Below are 21,747 nucleotides of genomic sequence, written 5' to 3'. Positions count from 1 at the left end.
GAACGACAACTCATTGGAGCGGGCTGGGGGCGCCTTCTTGCAGAACACCCCTCTGTCTCACATTCCCACCCCCCACGAGAGACCCCGGCGTCGCTGTGCCTTATTTCACGCGCGCTCGGTTTGTTTATTAGCCGTGTTCGCCTGCCATCCCCAACCGAGAGCCCCTGCCGGTCGCGGGTGGCGCTGGCCGGTAGCGGGCGGGGCCTGCACTTTCAGGGGCCCTTCCTCCCCACTTTCAAACTCTCCTCTCCTCTCTCCCCCCCCCCGGCCGGCTTCCGGGAGCCCCCTTCGCCCCCGCCTCACCCACCTTGCTGGGGCCATCGGGAAAGAAGACGGGCAGGGGCAGGTTGCAGGCGATGAGCGCCGTGGGCAGGTCGCGCAGGGACACCGTCTCCATGTCGACGAAGCTCCACTCCGTGTCCCGCTCCTCAGCCTCGCCTTCGTCCTCCTCGTCGTCGTCGTCGTCCTCGCCGCCTTCTGGCTCCGTAATCGTCACGGTCACTCCCGCCGCTGCCTTCTCCTCCTCCTCCTCTCCTGCCGCGGTCTCTGCCGGCTGCTCGCCTTCTTCCGCTTCTCCGGCTCGCGGTCTCTCCCTGCGGCGGCCGCCGCCCCCCCGGACCTCCATGCCGAGTTGAGGAGAGGAGCCGGGGGCGGGGACGAAGCCCGCCGGGCTCGGGCCTGGCTGAGGCGGAGAGTCCGAGGGAGCGACGCCGACCAGCTTGCCGCCACTCCGGCCCTACAGTTAACCCTTTCCCCCCTCAGCCCCAGGGGGATAGATTGGCGACGGTCAACGGCTCAGGGCCCGGCCCAGCGGAGCCAATGAAACACCCGGGCTTCTACTTCAACAGGTGACCCGTCTTGAAGTGCCGTGGCGCTGCGGCAGCCATCTTGGGTTAGGGCAATGCCCACATTACCTCTCCCCTGCTTCGCGTTCCTTCTCCCCCGTTACGGTAAATCTCAAAGTGCCTACTTCGCCTCTTGGCAGGAGGAGCACGGGTATAATTTATTCGACGTGGTGCCTGCGCTTGCAAAGAAGCAATTAAAGAACCGCCTTGGAAGGGAAAAGCAGCATAATTCTCTTTTAATCCTCAAAGGATCACCTTTTCAAGGAATCGTAACAACACCTGAGATTCCAGCCTTCACAGGGCACGTTTTTAATCACAGGGATTGACATGGGTCATTGATTTGATTCCAGGGCAGTCCTTCCAAAATATCCCACAGATGATAAATGGGTACAGTACTTATTTGGGTACTTGCAATGCTGTATTCTCACAGCAGGGACCACTGCCTGAGAGCCCTCCCCTCCATAAAATAAAACCTTCCACTGCTGTATATTTAACTGATCATAACAGCTTGTTGTTTTCTTTCAATATAATGTTTATGCTGGAATAGCTAACCTGTGACCTGGTAGATATTTGTTGGACTCCAACTCCCATCAGCCTCAATCAGCATGGCTAATAGCCAGGGGTGATAGGAGTTGTAGTCCACCAACATCTGAGGGTCACAAATTAGCCCCCATGGTTAGGCTAGCCTCCCCCAAACTTATGTCCTCCAGCCTCCAGGTGTTTTGGACTACAACTCCCATCAGCCCCAGCCAGCATACTTGCACTGGCAGGGACTAATGGGAGGTGCAGTCCAAAATAGCTGAAAGATACCTGGTTAGGGAAGACTGGTTTAGACTTATTCCTTCCAGTATATCAGAAGGAGTGCTTTTTGGATGGTCACTTGTTTGTTATAATTAGTTTGTAGATTGAATTTGCATCTCACCCTTTCTCCAAGGAGTTCACGGTGGCGTACATGAGATTCTCTCAACAATCCTGAAAGCTGCTAGTTGAGAACTACAGCAGAAACCTTATCATATAGGCATAAATACAAATGTGATGTATATTAATGCAAAATACAACAAAAATGTATAAATCAAAGCTAAAGCCCAGATTCCCTAAATAAATTATTTATACTTTCAAAACATAGAAAGGCCAGCTATTTGTTTCTGTGAGTACCCCTTTCTCAGCCTGCAGCATTAGTACAACTACACCTGACTGCAGGGAAATGAATTTTGCAGAGAGAAAAACACCTGACCTTAAATTACTGTAATATCCAACTTAATAATTTATACTAAAATATTTGCAGTGTTTATGCCAACAATCACAGGACTACTCCTTGGCTTTTACTGCCAATGAAAGTTTCCTTGAAGATTGTCATGTCCCATACATGCCTGCTCAACTGCAAGGTCTATGGAACAAGCACTTTTACAAGGTTCTGGATCTGTGAGACTGGGATTGAGTCTATTTTGCTGTGAAACACCCTGCCTGTTATCACTAAGCAGGAACCCTCATTATACTGTTTTAGATGCCTGCCAAAACCTTTAATTTTAAAAAATTATTTCAGCAGGCCTACTCAGACATATATGTGTCGTACGTTTTCAGGTTTGGTTCCCTTCCCCTCCCCCTCATACCAAACTGGTTTTGAAACTAAAGGAAACTTCATCTTGCTTTGAAGCTCCCTTGACTTTCAAAATCAGTTTGGTATTGGGAGGGGGGAATGGGGGAAAATTGTGAATGATCAGCAGTTCAAAGATACATCTCTGTTTGCATTCCAGGCTTTATTTAATGTCATATAGTGTCTTGAATATAATTATATTTAATAGCCACATAGCTTTCAGTAACTAGAAGCCCAGATCCATTTCAATATTTCCAAAAAGCAAATGGATATCATCACTGCAATGTGAACATAATATCACATAATGACAGAAATCAAAGGTTTGTGAAACAACATTGTGCTAGTCTGAAGGTACTGTATTATGGGAAATAATAACAATTCCTTCTTATTTCTAATTATGGAGCCAAAATGCCAGAGCACAAGAGAGGGGCATTAGTAGACTTGTAGCAATCCCAAGATTGTAGAAGTATAAAACATTGATGTGAAAAATTATAATGTGTGGAACCACAAAATGTGGATTGAGCATGCCAGGAGTGCCAGTTTGGCCCTGTGGCCATGGGTGTCATGCATGGTCCTGGCACCAAAATTTGTGGGTGCCTGGCCACTTCATGGGCAGTTTTGTGGGTGTTGGGCACCCAGGGCCAGAGGCAGAGGAAGGTGGATGTGGTGGGTGCAGCCTGCCCCAGGTGTCATCCTGGGGAGAGTGAGACATCCCCCCTGCCCCTGAGATGCTCACTATGGGCAGCGCCCCCCCCCCAGATGCTCGGTACGGGTGGCACACCCCTGGGACACGCGCTGTGCCCCTTGGGATGCTAGCCCCACCCCCTGGGTGCACGCTGCTCTGGGTGCCGGAGCAGCTAGCTCCGCCACTGAACAGGGCCCCAGAGAGAGTTGGCACATTTAGAGCATGCTACAACTTTTAGTAACATGTATGGCGAAATCCTTAGGTATTGTTGTGCAGAGATTCCCCTTCTGGACCTCTATAAGGATTTATATAATAAAAATATTCTCCCAGCCTTTCATAAATATGAAGGATCTGGACCAACAAATTGAATTCTGTCTGAGATACAGAAAGATTTGCCCTGAAGTAAACATTGACCTCAAAAACATAAATTTATGTGCCTTAAAGCAGCCCACTCCCGTCTAGAAGGGCCTAGGTAAGCATACACATTTAATCAAGGTGCAATCATGTGATCCTAAGCACGCTGTTGGAAGCAAGTCCTACTGACTTCAAGAGGAATGCTTACAAGTGCTCATATTTAGGATTGCAGCTTAAGACTGATAAACAAAATTCAGATAATTCTGGAGTTATTGAAGGTCACATGCACAAAGAAAAATTGGCAGACAACTGAACTGCCCTATAATAAAAGGAAACTGGCTAGTCCAAAATAGTAACCAGTGAACATTATTGTTTCTCAGTATCTCAAAGAGATGACCAAACACTACCATCTAGTGGTTGCTGGTGAAGGAGAAACAGAAAGAGTTTACAATACAGCAGCATTCTGTTTTGTTTTAAAATTTATTTGTTGCATTTATATCCCACTTTTTCCTCCAAGGAGCTTAAGTGACATACCCGACTTTCCCCTTCCTCACTTTTTCTCCCTCCTGGATTAAGTGGGCCCACAATAGAAAATTTGTTCCAGGTTTCCTGCATACACATTTCATTTACCAAGTTCAGAAGTTGCTGAATTACAACTTATCACCAAGCTCAAAACCATGGAGGGACCTGGTTTGAACAGAGATATCGGATTCTTATCTCATTATACATGATAAGCGATCTTCAGCCATCTCAACCCTTGCTTTTTCATGCAAAACCATTTGCAGTCGTTTTCGGTCATCAACAGCTATCTGTCAGTCAATCACCCACTTCCACCACCCTTCTGAGTGATCCCCCCTCCCCTCCCCATCCCCACCCCTTCTCTACATAAGTGCCTGGGGACTTCTATTTCACTGTATCTGAAGAAGTGTGCATGCACATGAAAGCTCATACCAAAATAAAAACTTAGTTGGTCTTTAAGGTGCTACTGAAGGAATTTTTTTATTTTACTTCGACCCAGACCAACACGGCTACCTACCTGTAACCATTCATTTACCAAGTTAGGGCAATTACATGAAAAGTGACTTTGATTTCCAGTGGCATTGTGCATTTACATACTGTATACTGTACGATGAAAAGCAAGGATGTAACCGCCTACACAAACCCTGAGTGGTGTCCTTAAGATGGTTGGATGGTGTCTTGTATGCCTCCTTTCTGCAACCCTTGCATCCAAGCTGGTGCTAAACTCCTTTGGAACATATCATTGAGACCAAGAGGATTTTTGTCTGAGTAACCTGCCCAGGCTTGCGCCCTGGAGACATGGCACACACTGTTCTGTCCTCCAGCACCTTGCAGCTACTATCCTTTTCCCAGAATCTGCCATCCTAGGCATCCATTCTGTTCAACATTGTTTCTCACTATCTTAGATAGATGATCAAATCTCCCAAGGCTACACCACACCTTTCCCAGGCTCTGCTCTGTCCCTTCCTTGAGTTCGTACTTTTGCCTGGTTGGAATATGGCCTATGGGCTTTTTGAGTGACACTTTGGTCAGCATCTTTTACCAGCCCTGATTTTATGTTTTTGATTGCTATTTTGTATTTTACTTTGCTGTTAGCCATCTTGAGCATCACTGGGGGGGGGGGGAGGCTCCATACAAAATGTAACAAATAATGGTTGAGTGTTCTCAGAGCCTTTCACCAGAAGAAGGCAGCTTTCTCTGCCTTGGTATACAAATGCAAAATCTCTTGAACGGTTTAGATTTGTGCTGATAAGTAAAAAGCCATTTAAATAATTATAATGTTAACACCAAATTATACCAAATGTGCTTGAAATGTTGTGGCGTTCCCTGTTTTTCCCTCTTTCTCCTCCAGCTACCCTGTTTCTCATATTTTAAGACATACCCATAAAATAAGCCATAGCAGGATTTTTAAGCATTCAAGGAATATTAGCCATACCCCGAAAATAAGACATGGTGATAGGCGCAGCAGCAATGCCGGCCGCGGCAGGAAGAGGAGGAGGAAAAAAATGAGACATCCCTTGAAAATAAGCCATAGTGTGTTTTTTTGAGGAAAAAATAAATATAAGACGTGTCTTATAATATGAGAAACACGGTAGTTCCACTTTCTGCTCATACAAATGCCTTTCTTCCTTCTCCTGATGCTTGTTCCTCCTCAGTGGGATGAATTTAAGCAGCTGTGAAGGGAGCTGATTGTCCCTAATCAGCTTACTGAGGGGGAGCTGAAAACATTATACCCAGGTGGCTTTCTTTTTTGCCTTGCTCCAGTCCCACCCCCCTAAGATTTCTAGGTTTAGTTCAGTCAAACTAGATAGTAAGTAACCAATCACAGCCTGGTGGAATACAGTACCAAACAGACTGAATTTTTAAGGATCCAGTCCTTTGTGGACGCAATGCCTAGGGGGATCCTCATAGGGTGCAGTAGCTCAGTTTTCACTCCCCTTTCTCACTGTACACACACAATCATTGGACCAGTCCATTATATGAAGTGGGGTCACAGGCACCCCATTCCCCATACTGACTGGATGTGGTACCTGCATACATACCCTATGGATGCCTATTTCAGGGGAAAATATGGCCCACCGAGATTTTTCCATGTGTGGGTGCTGTGCTGGCAGTGCAATGGATCAGACCTATAGAGAATACTAAATAAGAATGGCCCGTTAAAAATATGTGGTTCCTTATCCTACCCAACAGCCCTATGACCAAGGAAATACATGTAAAAATCTCCAAAGAATTTCATATCTTTATTTGTATTTATTCTTACATCTCACCCACCCACCCTGGACAATCTTTCTAGCTTTACTATGCCAATTTAATGCCTGTGTAAGTCATGCTGCCTACACAAGAACAGACAAACTTGAATCTGCATTTTAAAAAAATTGCAATATTCTGAAGCGGGGGGGGGGGTGCAAGGGACATCTCAGTCTCTTAGGTATCTCTGCTATGGAAAGTCAGACTTCTGCAACAAAAGAAAGTTCAAAGAGATACTTCCATATGAAACAGGTCAACTAGAATTTATCAGCAGGCTTGATTGCATTTGTTTAGGACTCAGCCAAAACCAGTGCTGTTTCCTTGTCCCATTACATGCATTAAATTAGCATTCCAAAGCTTAGAAGATAGCATTATCAGCAGTTAACCCTGCTTATCTTGTACACATTTTAGCTTTGCATAGAAATAGCTGCGACTGCACTACTTGCCTTTCGTGGCTTTTTGACCCCCAAAGTTTACATTTCTTTCTGTATATGTGTGCATCTGTTGACTGAGGATGCAATGTGATGCATCTGATGAAGTCTATTCCAATCCTTGTTAACTTAGACCACAATAAGTATGTCTGTCTTTAAGGTGTTGCTAGTCTTTAAAACTGTTTGTTGCTTTTGTAACCTAATTAAAGTCATTTCCTGATATCATTTATCCAGTTATGCTCCGAAAGGCTCAAATGGTAAAATGAATATGCTTTCCTTTTTATCCAGAAATACTAAAATGCTTCCACATTGTAGGTGTCAATGCTAATACATTTGTAATCTCAAGGGTTGATTACTGTAATGTACTTTATGTGGAGCTGCCCTTGTTTCTGGTCTGGAAGCTTCAACTAGTGCGGAACACAGCAGCCAGTCTGCTCACAGGAACAGATTACTGGCTGCCAATTTGCTGCCAGGCCAGATTCAAGGTACTGGGATGAATTCACCAAGCCCAAAACAACTTAGGACCAAAGTACCTTAAAGACCATCTGTTGCTCCACCTCATTCACAAAGATCCTCTAATGGTGCTCTTCTGGTGGTTCTTCATGCTCCTGTGATTTGGTTGGCCTTTACTAGGGACCCTCCCTTTTGTCAGGTGTCTTTTGAAAACAATACTGTTTAGACAGGCCTTTGTAATACTAATTTTATTTTTTAAGCCTTTTATTTATGATTTATTGATATATTAATGATGCACCCGTGGATGCTCTTGTTTGTTTCCCCCCTCATATGTTGTACAGCAACTTGATTTTTAAAAAAAAATAAAAGTGCAGGTTATAAATATGCGATTAATTTAAATTTAATTAATTAAAGGCTGGCTGATCCTCAGTCATAACATGATTTCATGTAGCTCAGTATTGTCCACTTCTCAAGATTTCCCAGCTCTATGTGGATGTACTGTATCATGGATTGAACACAGGGCATTTCTGCATACAATGCACATGATCTGCCAAAGCTACAATCTTTTACACACAGAACCTCAGTAGCAACAGTGGAGCTATACAAGTTGCATTCCTTTCATTACTTTTATCCTGCTGTCAGAATACCGGGTTGCCAACAGCAGCAGATCAGCCTAGAGGAAAGTCGTGTGTATCTCCTGCAATAGTATCTTGCTCTGCTCTCTCTCCACCTTAAAGTGAAGCACTTTAAAGCCCCACTGGTTTCCACAGGAGATAGTTAAAAACATGCTTAACTTCTTGCTCAAATAAGTGGGACTTTAAAATTCTTAACTTTGACTGGATTATGAAACCCAAATCACCCCTGTGAGAAGTCATTAACTGACCTCTACGAAACTGATGTCAGTATCAATGTCCTACATTCTTCTCCTTGGTACAAAGGTAATTTTTAAACTGCTTTCAAATATCACTCTGGCTGACTCTTAACAAGTATTTGTAAAGCTAATCTATTGTTTCATGGGGGGGACGGGGACTGAACTTCATAAGCAAATACTGTTAATCAGTGCAAGATTGTGTGAGTTTGCCCTTGAAATCCCCTCTCATTTGATGCCTACTTATCTGCTGGTTACAACTGTCTCATGTTTCTAGAGGCATGGAACAGTTGGGGTTTTATGTGCTATGTTTGATTTTGGACCAGTTATGAATTCCTTGCATTTAAGTAGCTGTATTAATATCCTGGGAATCACTTATAAGGCAGTGAGGTCAAGTTTGTGGCTTTTCATGTTCCCTGTCGATATTATTGACAAGAGTAGTGTGAGGTACGGTACTCAGATAACAGAATAGTCAAAAACAGGATTTTACATATCACACTGTTAATAAACATGCAGGTAATGATCACTATGTTGTGTGCATGTCACAACTTTAATTTTGTTGCTCAGCAATGCCATGGTACCATTCTGGTCTGTTGGCACCCATCTGTCTCGGGAAACGATGGAGGTGTGTGCCTTTGGGGGTAAGGTCAAGCTGTAGGAAGTTTACAGCGCCTGCTGTGGCTGTGGGAGAGGCATACTTTGTTGCAACTGGGGCAGATGAAGGCATCCATTTGTGCTGCTGCAGATGTACCATGGTGTTCTTTTCTCTGCATTCCTCCCAGCAGTCATTTCTCCTCTGGCCACTGCTATGAAAACATGACACGACTGGCCTGTCTTCAGGCACTGTGGTCATCTGCAAGAGATTCCCCACATGGCAGTGTGGATGTTGCCAGGCATCTGGTTGACCACTGTGATAACAGGGTGCTGTACAAGATGGACCGTTGGCCTGATCCAACAGGGCTCTTTGGAGGAAGAGCTGGGAAACATCAGCACTGTGGTTGCAACTGCTACCATCACCAGATGTTACACTATGTAAAGCTATACTTTACAAAAGGTGCCTCTAGACTCCATTTTTATTGCCAAGGAGAGCAGGGAATTGGATGGGGGAAAGGTGGAAGGAATATGAAGTATGTCAAATTCAAGCTAGAAATAAGTGTGCCCATCCCTAGAACATGTCCAGCACCCCAGAATTTCAGTGGCTAAAAACCCTGCTCAGTGATACACTGAGAAAGTGGCCCTCAAACAATATGAAGTTTCCTTTCACACAGACAATTCAAAGTTTCCTTTCATATGATTTATTTACCCTGACAGTAGGTTTTATGTTTCTCATTGTTTCTCACATTGTAAACCTTATAAACCTTCACATTCCGAGGGGGGAAGGGAGACTCTATTTCAGATCCCTGGTATTGGGAATAGTAGTAATCCCTTTAACCCCAAACTGCTGTAAATCAACACATCAAAGGTTAGGTGCAGTCTTTACTGCCAAAATATCACCTGAGTATTTGGATAGGTTCCATGCCCACAAAATCAGAGTTGTAGTGATTAAAGGGCTAAAGCAAAGGAGTATTTTGTATGTCGGAACTTGAGTTCTTTTGCTTATGGCGATAGCAATAAAACAGAAGTCTGACAGCATAATCCTAGACATATTTACTTAGAAGTATATCCCATTGAATTCAGTGGAGCTTACTCCTTGGTGAGTATAAGGAGTATAAGGTGAGTGTAAACACATTTTTAAAGGGTAAAGGGACCCCTGACCATTAGGTCCAGTCGTGACCGACTCTGGGGTTGCGCGCTCATCTCGCATTATTGGCCGAGGGAGCCGGCGTATAGCTTCCAGGTCATGTGGCCAGCATGACAAAGCCGCTTCTGGCAAACCAGAGCAGCACATGGAAACGCCGTTTACCTTCCCGCTGTAGCGGTTCCTATTTATCTACTTGCATTTTGACGTGCTTTCGAACTGCTAGGTTGGCAGGAGCTGGGACCAAGCAACGGGAGCTCACCCCGTCACAGGGATTCGAACCGACGACCTTCTGATCAGCAAGCCCTAGGCTCAGTGGTTTAACCCACAGCGCCACCTGGGTCCCTAAACACATTTTTAGGGAACATAAAAATGGAACATCCTCAATGTAACATAAAATGCTGCCTTATACCAGATCAAATCATTAGTCTACCTAGCCCAGAATTGTCTGTTCTATTTTGATTCACCAGCTCTCTGGAGCCTAAGGCAAAAGTCTTGCCCAGGGGTCAGAAAACTTTTTCAGCAGGGGGCCCGTCCACTGTCCCTCAGACCTTGTGGGGGGCCGGACTATATTTTGAAAAAAAAAACAAACAAACAAATTCCAATGCCCCACAAATAACCCAAAGATGCATTTTAAAATAAAAGGACACATTCTACTCATGTAAAAACATGCTGATTCCCGGACCATCCGCGGGCCAGATTTAGAAGGCGATTGGGCCGAATCCGGCCCCTGGGCCTTAGTTTGCCTACCCATGGTCTTGCCCATCACTTGCCATCTGATTGGTGAACAAAGAACAAACCTGGAGATGCCAGGGGTTGAAATAGACCTTCTGCATGCCAGTTATGTGATCTATCCTGGTCCCTTTCCCGTCTGAGTATGTGTATCTAGAACTGCACTGTAAGGGCTTCACCAAAAAAGGTAAAAAAGATTGCCACTAGGCCCATGTTCACCTGAGTGACACAGTAAATAATGTGAAGAATCCTAGGCAGTAAATTAGTTTCTGATGTGCCAAAGTGGGTACATATGAACATTGCTTAGTTGATCCCAAGTTCATTCACAATCTGGATGTCGCCATCACTAACACAGCCAGAACCACCATCACAGTGTAGTCATACCTCAGGTTAAGTACTTTCAGGTTAAGTACTCTGCGGACCCAGAAGTGTTTACTTCCGGGTTCCGCCGCGTGCATATGCACAGAAGTGATCTGTGCACTTCGTGCATGCGCAGAAGCACTCTATCGGGGTCGCGCACGTGTGCTATCGCCGCTCGGGGTAAGTACTTTTGGGGGTGCAAATGGCACCCCGGAACCAATTAAGTACTTAACCTGAGGTACCACTGTAAATGTTATTTTTTTCATCTACAATACTGTCTTATTTATTTTATAGTACAGTACATTGATTATTGCCTTCATTTTATGGATCAATGATCTCGTTAGACAGTGAAATTTGTGTTAAATTGTTGTTTTAGGGGGTGTTGTTTATCGTCTGGAACAGATTAATCCGCTTTCCATTACTTTCAATGGGAAAGTTCACTTCAGGTTAAGTATGCTTCAGGTTAAGTACGGACTTCCGGAACCAATTAAGTACTCAACCTGAAGTACCACTGTAAAAGGCACTTTGCAATGACCCAACTGGTTTGCTGTGAGAAACTGCATGCACAGAGAACTGGAAATTCTGAACATGTTATTCCATTTTACTGCTAGTGTGTGTTGGTCCTGCTTTGTAAACTCCTGTCCGCTTTGAACCATAAGGCATTTCAGAAACTGACCAACAGTGACAGTGGGTTGAGTTGCGTGTACTTGCAACACTGTCACAAAACTGCCCAGCATGGGTTGGGCTAGCCAGCGGCACAGTGAAGTGCACACTGCATTGCGTGTTGAGTATGCACTGAAATTCATATACCCATGCAAGCGCTGTCCAGCCAGCCTTCAGAACATAAACAGTAAATTGCAAGAACTCCTGGCCCGAGTTCTTTCAGTTTACTGTTTATTTCTGGACTTCACCAAGAACTCCAATTTCTACAGCCTTCAGAACATGCCAAGTAATCTCTAATCTATTTTTAATAGGGTAAAACCCCACCTTTAACAGTTTGGGGGGGGGCTTTACAAAATCAACTAGACACGGAGAAATAACAACAAAGCAAAAGAAGTAGCAAGAGTGTAGATGGAGCTCTCTGTAGCAAAGCCCAGGATGAGGAGCTGCGGCGGCATCCCTGAGCCCCTGTCCCAGTTTTGCCCATCTGCTTCCTTTTGTTCTTAGCCTCTTGCCACCTGTTCTCCTGTCTCTCCCTTTTGGCCTCTTTTCTCTCAGTATTGTCCGATGTCCTACTCTGAATTCCCCTACACTTTGCACCGCTGGTAGCTTCCCCTTAGATGTCCAGGCCGACCCTGTTACTCCTATCGTCCTCCTAATTCCTCTTAGTCCGGGGAGCAAAACCCTCTTGGCAGGCGAGGCAAGAAAGGTGAGGGCACGGCCAGCTTCAACTGTTGCGCTCGAGCATGCGCGCACCGCTCCGGCGTGCTCCCTGATGGGGAGTCGAGAATGTGACCCTTGTCGCTGGCCAAGTCCCAGACTTAATCCGACTGTGTGAGCGCAGGGAGGGCACAGTCGCCATAGCGGGAGCGGGAGCTGCCTGAGAGCCGAGGCGCCCTTGGTCCGCAAGGACGCGCACCTGTCACCTGCAATCAAGAACGCCCTTTCCCTGAGGAGGTCGGCATGGCCGAGGCGCAGGGGCAGCTCGAGGCAGCTCTGGCCCCGGATGCCGAAGAAGCGCGGCAGAAAGGCGGGAACGAGAACGGAGCAGTGGAGGAGGATGAGAGGGAAGAGGAGGAGACGGAGGAGCCCCCGGCCTCCACCTCCGCGGAGGACGAAGCTCCACGCGTAACGCCTGAGGAGAAAGCCCGCGAAGAGGAAGGCGAAAGCCACGAGACAGGAGAAAGCAGCCTCAGCAGCCAACAAAGCCCCAGTCCTGAGGGAGAGAAGGAGCGGGAGGCGAGTCCGACGGGACGCCCTGCAGAGCGCGACGAAACGCGGGCGGCTGAGGGCACCCAGGGCGCCGCCGGCGAGGAAAAGACTGAGGGGGGCAGAGACGCTGATGAGGCGGCAGTTCCCGCGTCGCCGCCGCAAGAAGATGGGGAGCCGGGGGCGAGTGAAGAGGAGCCCGTGGACGGAGAAAGGAGTCCTGAGGGAGAAGAGCCCCCACAAGAGGCGGAGCAGGGCGAGAGTCGGGGGGCGCCACCAGTGAATGAGGAAAGGAGTCCTGAAGGAGAGGCGTCGCCAGAACAAGAGGGGGAGCAGCCGGGGGAGACTCGGGGGGCGAGCGAAGAGAAGCTGGTCGACGGAGAAGAGACCCGTGACGGAGAGGAGCCCCCACAACAAGAAGGGGAGTCGGTCTACACCAGGGGGCCGAGTGAAGAAGGGCCGGTCGACGGGAGCTCTGAAGGAGACGGGCCCCCACAACAAGAGGGGGAGCCGGGCGAGAGTCGGGGCGCAAGTGAGGAGCAGCCGGTGGTCGGAGAGGGAGGGGAGTCTGTGACAGGAGAGAGCGAGCAGGAAGAGGAAAAGCGCGGCGGAGATGAAAGAGAAGAGGCGAGCGAAGAAGCGCGCGAAAAGGAAAAGCTCGACGGAGATGCTGAGGCCGAGGTCGGCGGGACCGAGTTGGGAGAGCACCGGGAACCTCCGGAGGCTCCCGCGGGAGAAGAATACGCTCTGAGGGAAGCCCCAAGCGGAGAAATTCTCGCTGAGGGGGAACTAGCTGCTGGAGGGGGAGACGCGAGCGAGGAAACCCCGGTAGATGATGAAGAAGATGCCCGCGCAGAGGAAAGCGAAGCCCCGGGAAACCTCGAGGCGGGCGCCGAGGAGGAGGAGGATGTTCTCCCGGCCTCTGGAGCGATGGAGCCGCCGCGAGAGGATGCTGATGAAGGCGTCAACCACCTGCAGGACGATTCTGCGGAGGGAGCCGCCGAAGGGGCCGCGGACGCCGGGGATGCGCTCGGGGTGAATGGCATGCAAGGAAAGGAAGACGAGGAGGAAGACGAGGAGGAAGCGGCGGCAGAAGAGCAGATTCCACTCGCCACGCCGGTGGAAGAGGCGCAAGAGCATGACATTTCCCTCTTCGTAAAGGTAAGGGCACATTCGCCTGGAAAGCGAGCTGGTTGTGAGGCGAAGTGCGCTTAACGGCAGGGTCGCCTCCTGAATAGGGATAGTTAAGGCAGGATTTCCAATAGTTGCTTTGAAATGGAGTTCAAGACTTTGCGCACAAATCTACAGCTTTGGGCTTCGCACCCGCTGTTCCCTAGCTCCCTACTCATGTTGGTGAGCATGGCTTAGAATCCCACTACACATGCACTGGAAAATTTATTTTTTGCAAGTGCAACAGGGTGTTTTACAGTAAGTTAAATCATCATTTCTGAAGTGAACCCGGAGTATTGCTTCCATCGCTGCTCCTGATCAAGAAGAGGAAAGTAGGAGAAAGCAAACATTTTGGAACAATTTCTCTTGGTGAGCTTGGCAGAGCTCTGTATCTTCCTAAGAGCGCTCACAAACTTTCCCGCCAACAGAATTGACTTTTAAAAGCCTATGGGTTTCCCAGAGGTTGCCACTACATATGGTAAATTGCCTCGACATATTGTATACAAGATTTCATTGCAGATATAAGCTACATAGATCCTCTTGTTATTATAAAGTACATTGGCTAAGCTAGTGCCTTTTAAATCAGCCAGATGAAAATCCAGTTTTACTAAGATGATTTGGGTATTAAAGTCGGAGATAAATCTACTTTTGACTTCATGATTAAATAGGGACATGCTATGAAGCTGCATCATGCTCAAAAAAGTAATGCTTTCCTTACAAACTGTAGAATTGACAAATGATATGTATCACACTGCCAGCAAGAAGTAGAAGAGTACAGTAATAAGATACATTACACATACCGGTACAGTGGTACCTCAGGTTAAGTACTTAATTGGTTCTGGAAGTCCATACTTAACCTGAAGCATACTTAACCTGAAGCGAACTTTCCCATTAAAAGTAATGGAAAGTGGATTAATCTGTTCCAGACGGGTCTGTGGAATACTTAACTTGAAAGTACTCAACCTGAAGAGTAATTAACCCAAGGTATGACTGTACTTTGAACTTTCCTCACCTCACTCTGAATGTGTTGGGGGTTTTTAAAGTGAAAAGGCATTCAGGTTTGGGGTATACCATTTGTGTACTGAACTTTATGGCTTTTGCTGATACTGCAGTTGTAGTATCTAAGTCCCTTGCATTTTCCAGAGTTAGGACAAGTGCATCTTTTTTGAAGTACAATAGGGTATACTTTCAGAAGCTGTTGAGACATACTGGTATATACCGGTATGTACAGTATGTATGACATATGTATGGGGAAATCAGATCACGAATAATAAGATCCACTACAGACAACTGAAAAATCACTCATTGCATTCATCTATTTACCTGCAAATAAATGATGCCCCCCAAAGTTCTGGGGCCTGTACATGCATGACAACTTGAAATTTTAGTTATCCTGGTATGGACAGTACAGACGTTGCAAACAAAACAAGTCAAGTTTAGAGTTTGCCATGTTACATCTTAGAGCCACACAAAGCATTCAAGTGACTGAAAAAGCATGCAGATTTCTGGTTATGATTGTGTAAACTATTTATTTCATTTTAAAACCACCCTTCATCAATTAAGATCCCAGGCTTGTTTACAATATATCTAATTAAAACAACAAAATTGAATATAGCAAAACCCAAAACATAAATAAACATGAAAATAAAACCCAGGGACTGTACATTAATTTAGAGCAATAAGGAGGGGTAGGGATAGGGATTTACAATATAATTTGTAATTTACAATTTGCAATATTTGTCTGTTTCTTTTTCTTCCTCCTATGTGACATGGGGTAGCACTATACATTAAACCCATATTCAAGGGGCAATAAAACAAATAAATGGCTAGAGCAGAGAAATTAAAGCAGTGAAACTGTGGGGATAAGTGTGCCTAACTCTTTCCTCACCCACTGCTTCTCTGCTCAATATTACTCCCCCCCTCCCAATTTCCCAACAGAGGGTTTCCTTATGTATTAACCTATCATTAGGCCTTTAAGGTTTTCAGCAAAATTCAAATGGGTGGTGCAGGGCTAACTCAGGTATAAGATGCAGGGAGGTAGCAGCTCCAAGATTTTATTATTTGTTTATTTGCTGGAAGTTGAATAGTACCGTACCGTAGCATCCTGCCTCAGATGCAGTGGATGGGTCTGTCCTATTATCAGTGTGGGTATAAGATTCAACTGTCAGTCTGTTTGGCTACTGTATGTAGAATAGCAGCTGGGGTGCTATTTGTTCCACATTTCAGGCAGCACAATATCTTGGCAGCCCTGTGGTGGTGCTTACTGTCATCCCAGATCTGGAAAAAGATAGGCATAAAAAAGGAGGTTCAGGACTACAAAGGGAACCTTTTCCAGCTCAAAGGCCACATTCCTTTGTGGGAAAACCTATGAGGGCTGGATGCCAAAGATGAGTGAGGCCCAGAAGCAAAAGTGGATGGGGCTCTGGGGCAAAAGTGGGTGGAACAATAGCTGCATCTACTTTTGTATAGCAAGTGGCATTCCAGGGTCACACAAGTCAGATGTTTCTATACACACTTCCCTCCAGGCCACAGTCCAAGGAATTCCTCCAGCTGCAGCCAGGCAAAAGCACTTGCAGAAGGTGTGGAGAAAGGCTGGGGAAGGATGTAGCCTAGGGAGAGGGCATATGCAGCCTGAGAACTGAAGTCCAGAAAGACAGGTTTGGAGAGTTGCAATTTGGCCGCTGGGCCTGATGTTCGCCACCCCTGTTCCACATTCTGCATCCCTGAAAATATGAATAGACTGCTTATGAAAGGTTAAAATAAACTGGCAGATATATGCTTCTGCAGGGAATCTTGTAAATATGCACACTCGCACACTCATGCCATTAAAGGAGACTGCAGGTAATAGGAAAATGTATACAGAGTCACTACGGTAAATGTAAGAAGTTTGTACGAAGATTTGTTGATTTATGAGTGGAGTAACTTGCCTAAACTCATGGGTGCCTGCTAAGCATTGCTACTGATCATTAGGATTCTTTGGTTTATTTTGGCTTTGGTTATTTGCACTTGATGTTCAGGTTTTTGGGTAGCAATTCTTTTTATGCAACCGTGATCAGCAGAAATATTTCTGAGAAAAGAATAAGAGTGTAAGAAAAATCCAGCCACAACATTTTAAAAAATGGGCCAATTTCACTCTGCCTCATTTTATTTTTTTAGGTATGGGTATCTCCCAAAGAAGAAGATAACCCAATATCCTATCCTTTATACAGCTATCCAAAACAGTTTTAAAACCGGTGAAGTCCTTTGCCTCTTAAATTGCTCTAGTGAGATTATTGTTCTGGGCTCATCATCTATTAAAACTCATATCCAATCCAAACTTTCATGTAAATTGACCTCCAACTTTATTAGCGAACAACTTATAAATGTAGATGACCAAATACTTTGCTTTAGAAGAATGGTTAAACCCAAATGAGATAAAAGTATGGCTCAGGTGAAAAGATAATGCAAGGTTAGGCCCTCAAGGCCAGAGGGAGGCTTTTCCTCTTCTCAGGAGAATGTTTTAAACAGGATTATATATTGTATTCCAAATACTTGATCTGTTTCTAACAGATCAATATGAGAAATTGTAAGCAATTCTAAATATGGAGATTAGGGGCAAATATAATAAAGTTTCCTATTGGGACTGAACCATTATTTCAATGTATTACAATGCTAATAATAGAAACTCTTTGATTTTTCAGCCTAAGTTAATTAATCATAGCATTCATGAGGGGCATCTAGTCCAACTACATGCAGTACAGGAATCTTTTTGCCCAACATGGAGCTTGAACCCACAACCCTGAGATTAAGAGTCTCATGCTTTACCAACTGAGCTATACCACCAAGTCATCTTCTAGTGTGCCCACAGCCTTTTTAAACCTGATGAACTTTACTCTCTCCCTGCCTACAAATATAATTTCCCTGGTTCTCCTCCTCTCTGGGGGAAAATAGCTCTATCAAACTGTTGTTTTTCATTTTCATCTGTTACAGCACTAACATTTCATATAGGTTTTTTAAAAAGTCGATGCACTGTCTTATTATGCAAGTGTTTTCTTAAGTGAAATGAGAAAGTCCCTTTGCTACTAAAGAAGTTCAGGGAAGTTCAGATAAGCTTGCATGCTTATCCATAGCAAAGCAGATCCTCTGAGGTTTGTTTAAGGTAAATGGATTTTTTTAAAATGCAAAACCAGGACACCAGTATGGGAGCAGCAGAACATTTGCTAATGCTCTGAGAGCAGGGGAAACCCATCTTCTCCACTGTGAGACTGTGGCAACAGACTGCAGTTGATTTTAAGCCATAGGGATTGAGACATATACTTTGTCAGCTTGGGAAGAAGGTTGCTTGCAGCCTCTGTTTGTAGGGAAATGGCAGAAACTCATAAATAACTCCTTTAACCAGAACTGAACTACAATAAAATGTTTCAAGTGGCTTAGTCTATTGGCAGTTTATTCTCTAGTGCTTTATATCTATGGAATTTAATTTGCAAGTACTCTTTGCCTGCTTGCTTTATTGATGGAATCACCAATCTTTCTAGGCCATTGGGCATCTTTTTAATTTTTGAGTGAGTGCTGTGGGCATCCCCCTCCCCTGAATCAGCCCCAACCTGAGAGAAAGAAAGCATGTGTACAGAAACATCCCTTTTCCAAGTGAACTGGTTAACAGATCTAGTAGAATGAATCTGAGCTTTTAAAAGCACAAAGAGCTGAATGATGAAGCGGGAAAGAGTGTCCCTGATTCAACTTCCTGCTTCAGCTCTATGTACTTTTCGAAGAAGAAAAGGGTAATCACATTCACCATCACATGAACAAAGGGGGCAGTGAGTGGTGGGGTCAGCCAGAGGCTTCATATGCAGCATTGCTTCTGCTGGCACTACACTAATGACCCTTGCTTGTCATTTATTAAGGAAGGGTTGCACTGCAGCCCTAATGATATCTACTCAGATGCTTACTCCCAGATAAGTAGAACTGGGATTGCATCCCTTGTTATTTTAAATGGAAGTAGAATAAAATCATAGCTGCCAAGTTTTCCCTTTTCTCGCGAGGAAGCCTATTCAGCATAATGGAATTTCCCTTAAAAAAAGGGAGCACTTGGCAGCTATGAATAAAATGTAAAGAAAACTCGTCTGTTTGTGGAAGGGTCATAGTAGTGGAGCACTTGTCCGACAGGAAAAATGACGTAGGTTCAATCCATGGCATCTTCAGGTAGAGCTGGGAAAGTCCTGAGTCCAAAATCCTGGAGAGCTACAACCAGTCAGTGTCGCTGATACCGAAATGGAGGGACAAATGGTCTCACTTGGTATACAGACACATTCAATGTATCCAGATTACTATGAATTTACTTTGGATCTTGGAAAAATTATGTTGATCACCATAATTTCTTAAATTACTCAAAAGTATTATATTTAGAACTTGGAATGGAGTTCATGATTTTTTTTGTGTGGAAAACATATAAAAAAGCTTTCTTTATTACTGACCTTATCTTTTTAGCAGCTTTTTAAATAGAGAAGGCAGAAAACATATGGTTCTATAATGCAGCTTAGGAAAAGCTGGAATTATGAATTCCTTTCATAACTCTTCAAGTGATTGTGTTATTAAGCCCCTGTAGCTGGTTCCTATAGCTTGCTTGCTTGCTTTATTTGGTTGGTTGGTTGGTTGGTTGGTTGGTTGGTGTCCAGTGCTGCAACTGTTTGAGTGGAAAGACATCTGCTCATGTAATATGACTGCCTCCTTCCTCGCCTTCTCCTTGCAGCCTTCTGCACATCTTCAAAATCTGCTCTGTCCTTTCAGCTCCCTTGGTTGCCTTCATGATGCCACACACTATCACTTCTTCCATCACAGCATTCCTTCCACTGAACTGAACTTCCACTGTTGATCCCAGGGGAGAGGGGCTACCAGCTCCACAGTAGGGAGTGGCCAGAGAGATATGGGGTGGGGGTGGAGAGGTTGAGAGCAGTAGGCCATCACTATAGAACCATGCAGCCCTATTCCAGCCACTAATGTCTGGTTATCTGAGGGAATCACACAGCTCTTGTTCTTAGAACCAAGTTATTTTGAGTTGTGTTATAGCATGTGAAGGTTATCTGATTTTAGTGCTGATAATAATATCCCATGATGCGATAAAGTACTGTATACATTTCCATTTGCTAATGTTTGTTTCTGGACTGATGAAAGAGTGAAGAGATTATGTGCCAATAGATTGCCAAATGATCATTTCAGCTGCTAGTAAGCTTGTTTTTCTTATGCGGTGGTCCTGGGAATAATAATTGCTCCAATTCAAAGTCACAGTTGTATCTTTCCAACAGAGCTTGGGTCCCGCCCTACGACAGGTGCTGCACAAGACATTAGTGCTGCTATATAGGAAGCTGTCTTCTGCTGTGACTTGACATCCAAGAAACAGCCAAGAATACAGTATAGGCAGGAAGACTCTTATGAATGTGAGGACCCACCTCTAGACTATATTCAGTAACAATGAAGAAGAGCCTTCCCCTATGAAAATACAGACAGAGGGTAATAATCTGATAAATGTCGCTTCTACCATGCCCGCAAATTTCAGCCAGTTAGTAGTTACTGTTTTCCTTCTGGAAACAAACAAAAAAAAAAATCACATGTGGCATAAAATGCCCCAGAAATGCATTGAGTTTTGCCAACTATATTTACTATTTATTTACTATACCGGCCAATGTTAGTGGATTAGGATTGTAACAACACCTCATCATTTTTTTCATAGGAGAATGATCAGGGAATGATAAAGAAACTGTGTGAAGTGTCATTAGGTTGTTTTGGGGACATCCATAGAATCATATAATTATAGTGCTAGAAGCGACCCAAGGGTTCATTCAGTCCAACCCCCTGCAACGCAGGAACCTCAGCTGAAGCATCCATGACAGATGGCCACCCAACCTCTGCCTTAAAACTTCTAATGAAGGAGAGTGCACCACCTTCCAACCCTGGTGGACCCTGCTAGGGCTCATGAAGACCAGGAAAAGACAAAGTATGCTGGGTTCTGACACCAACGCTGTGTGGTGGGCTACCTGCTGTAATGGTTCTGAGAAGAGAGGTGTTGGCAGTCTGCTATATTTGTGCTTGGCCTGGCTCTTTATGCAAAGTGGTCACTCTTTTCACCATGACCATTTCACCATGGTTTTCAAGAGCACAGTTGACACCACTGTGCTAAGTGCATGAGGCAGAAGAAGAAGAAGAAGAAGAAGAGGAAGAACCCATGCCAAGTGCTTTGTAATTTATATGCTTATGTAGAGGTGCTGTGGTTGAGTTCAGGGTTAATTGGATGCCATGGCGGAATGGAGTGGAGAAAGCAGGGCAGTATGTTTGGCTCTCCATTGAGTCCACCACTTTTGTTTGTATAATATTGCAAAAATGTTGCATGGCATTCTAATTTCCTTTAATTGTTGCTGTTCCGAGTTCAAGCCAACAAGCCATACCCTCCAGCAGGCCATTCCCAGCCTGGCTATGCATTTTTCTTTTAATAATAATAATAATAATAATAATAATAATAATAATAATATTTATACCCTGCCCTCCCCAGTCAAAACCGGGCTCAGGGCGGCTAACACCAATAAAATTACAATAAGACATGAAAGAAAAGAAAACAATTAATTAAAATACAGATTAAAATACAATCTTAAAATTTAAAATGCAGCCTCATTTTAAGTAGTCCATAAATCCAAACCATGAGAGAGGAAAACACAGGGGTCAGACTGAATCCGATCCAAAGGCCAGTCGGAACAGCTGTGTCTTGCAGGCCCTGCGGAAAGATGACAAATCCCGCAGGGCCCTGGTCTCCTGTGAAAGAGTGTTCCACCAAGTTGGGGCCAATACTGAAAAGGCCCTGGCCCTAGTAGAGGCCAATCTAGCCACCTTATGGCTCGGGATCTCCAGAATA

At 44.9% G+C, this 21,747-nt stretch overlaps 2 protein-coding genes across 4 annotated transcripts in view; one reads left to right on the top strand and one right to left on the bottom strand.

Moving 5' to 3' along the window:
- The window catches only part of RCAN1 (regulator of calcineurin 1), a 32,495-nt gene extending 31,638 nt beyond the window's left edge, over nucleotides 1-857 (bottom strand). The window contains exon 1 of the mRNA XM_035115805.2: nucleotides 308-857. Within this exon, the coding sequence (XP_034971696.1) occupies nucleotides 308-625 (318 nt within the window). The 5' untranslated portion in view covers nucleotides 626-857. The remainder of the gene's footprint in view (nucleotides 1-307) is intronic.
- Nucleotides 1-21,747, top strand: part of CLIC6 (chloride intracellular channel 6) — a 136,369-nt gene that overhangs the window by 101,922 nt on the left and 12,700 nt on the right. The window contains exon 1 of one of the 3 annotated variants that reach the window (XM_035116684.2): nucleotides 13,071-13,859. The exons of the other annotated variants lie outside the window; for them this stretch is intronic. Within the exon in view, the coding sequence (XP_034972575.2) occupies nucleotides 13,629-13,859 (231 nt within the window). The 5' untranslated portion in view covers nucleotides 13,071-13,628. Of the gene's footprint in view, nucleotides 1-13,070; nucleotides 13,860-21,747 lie in introns of those variants that run through there. 3 annotated transcript variants of the gene reach the window in all.

The sequence above is a fragment of the Zootoca vivipara genome, chromosome 4 (assembly GCF_963506605.1).
Source record: "Zootoca vivipara chromosome 4, rZooViv1.1, whole genome shotgun sequence".
NCBI classification, from domain to species: domain Eukaryota; kingdom Metazoa; phylum Chordata; class Lepidosauria; order Squamata; family Lacertidae; genus Zootoca; species Zootoca vivipara.
Note: the sequence above shows the minus strand (reverse complement) of the source record. Positions and strands in the feature narration are given on the sequence as shown.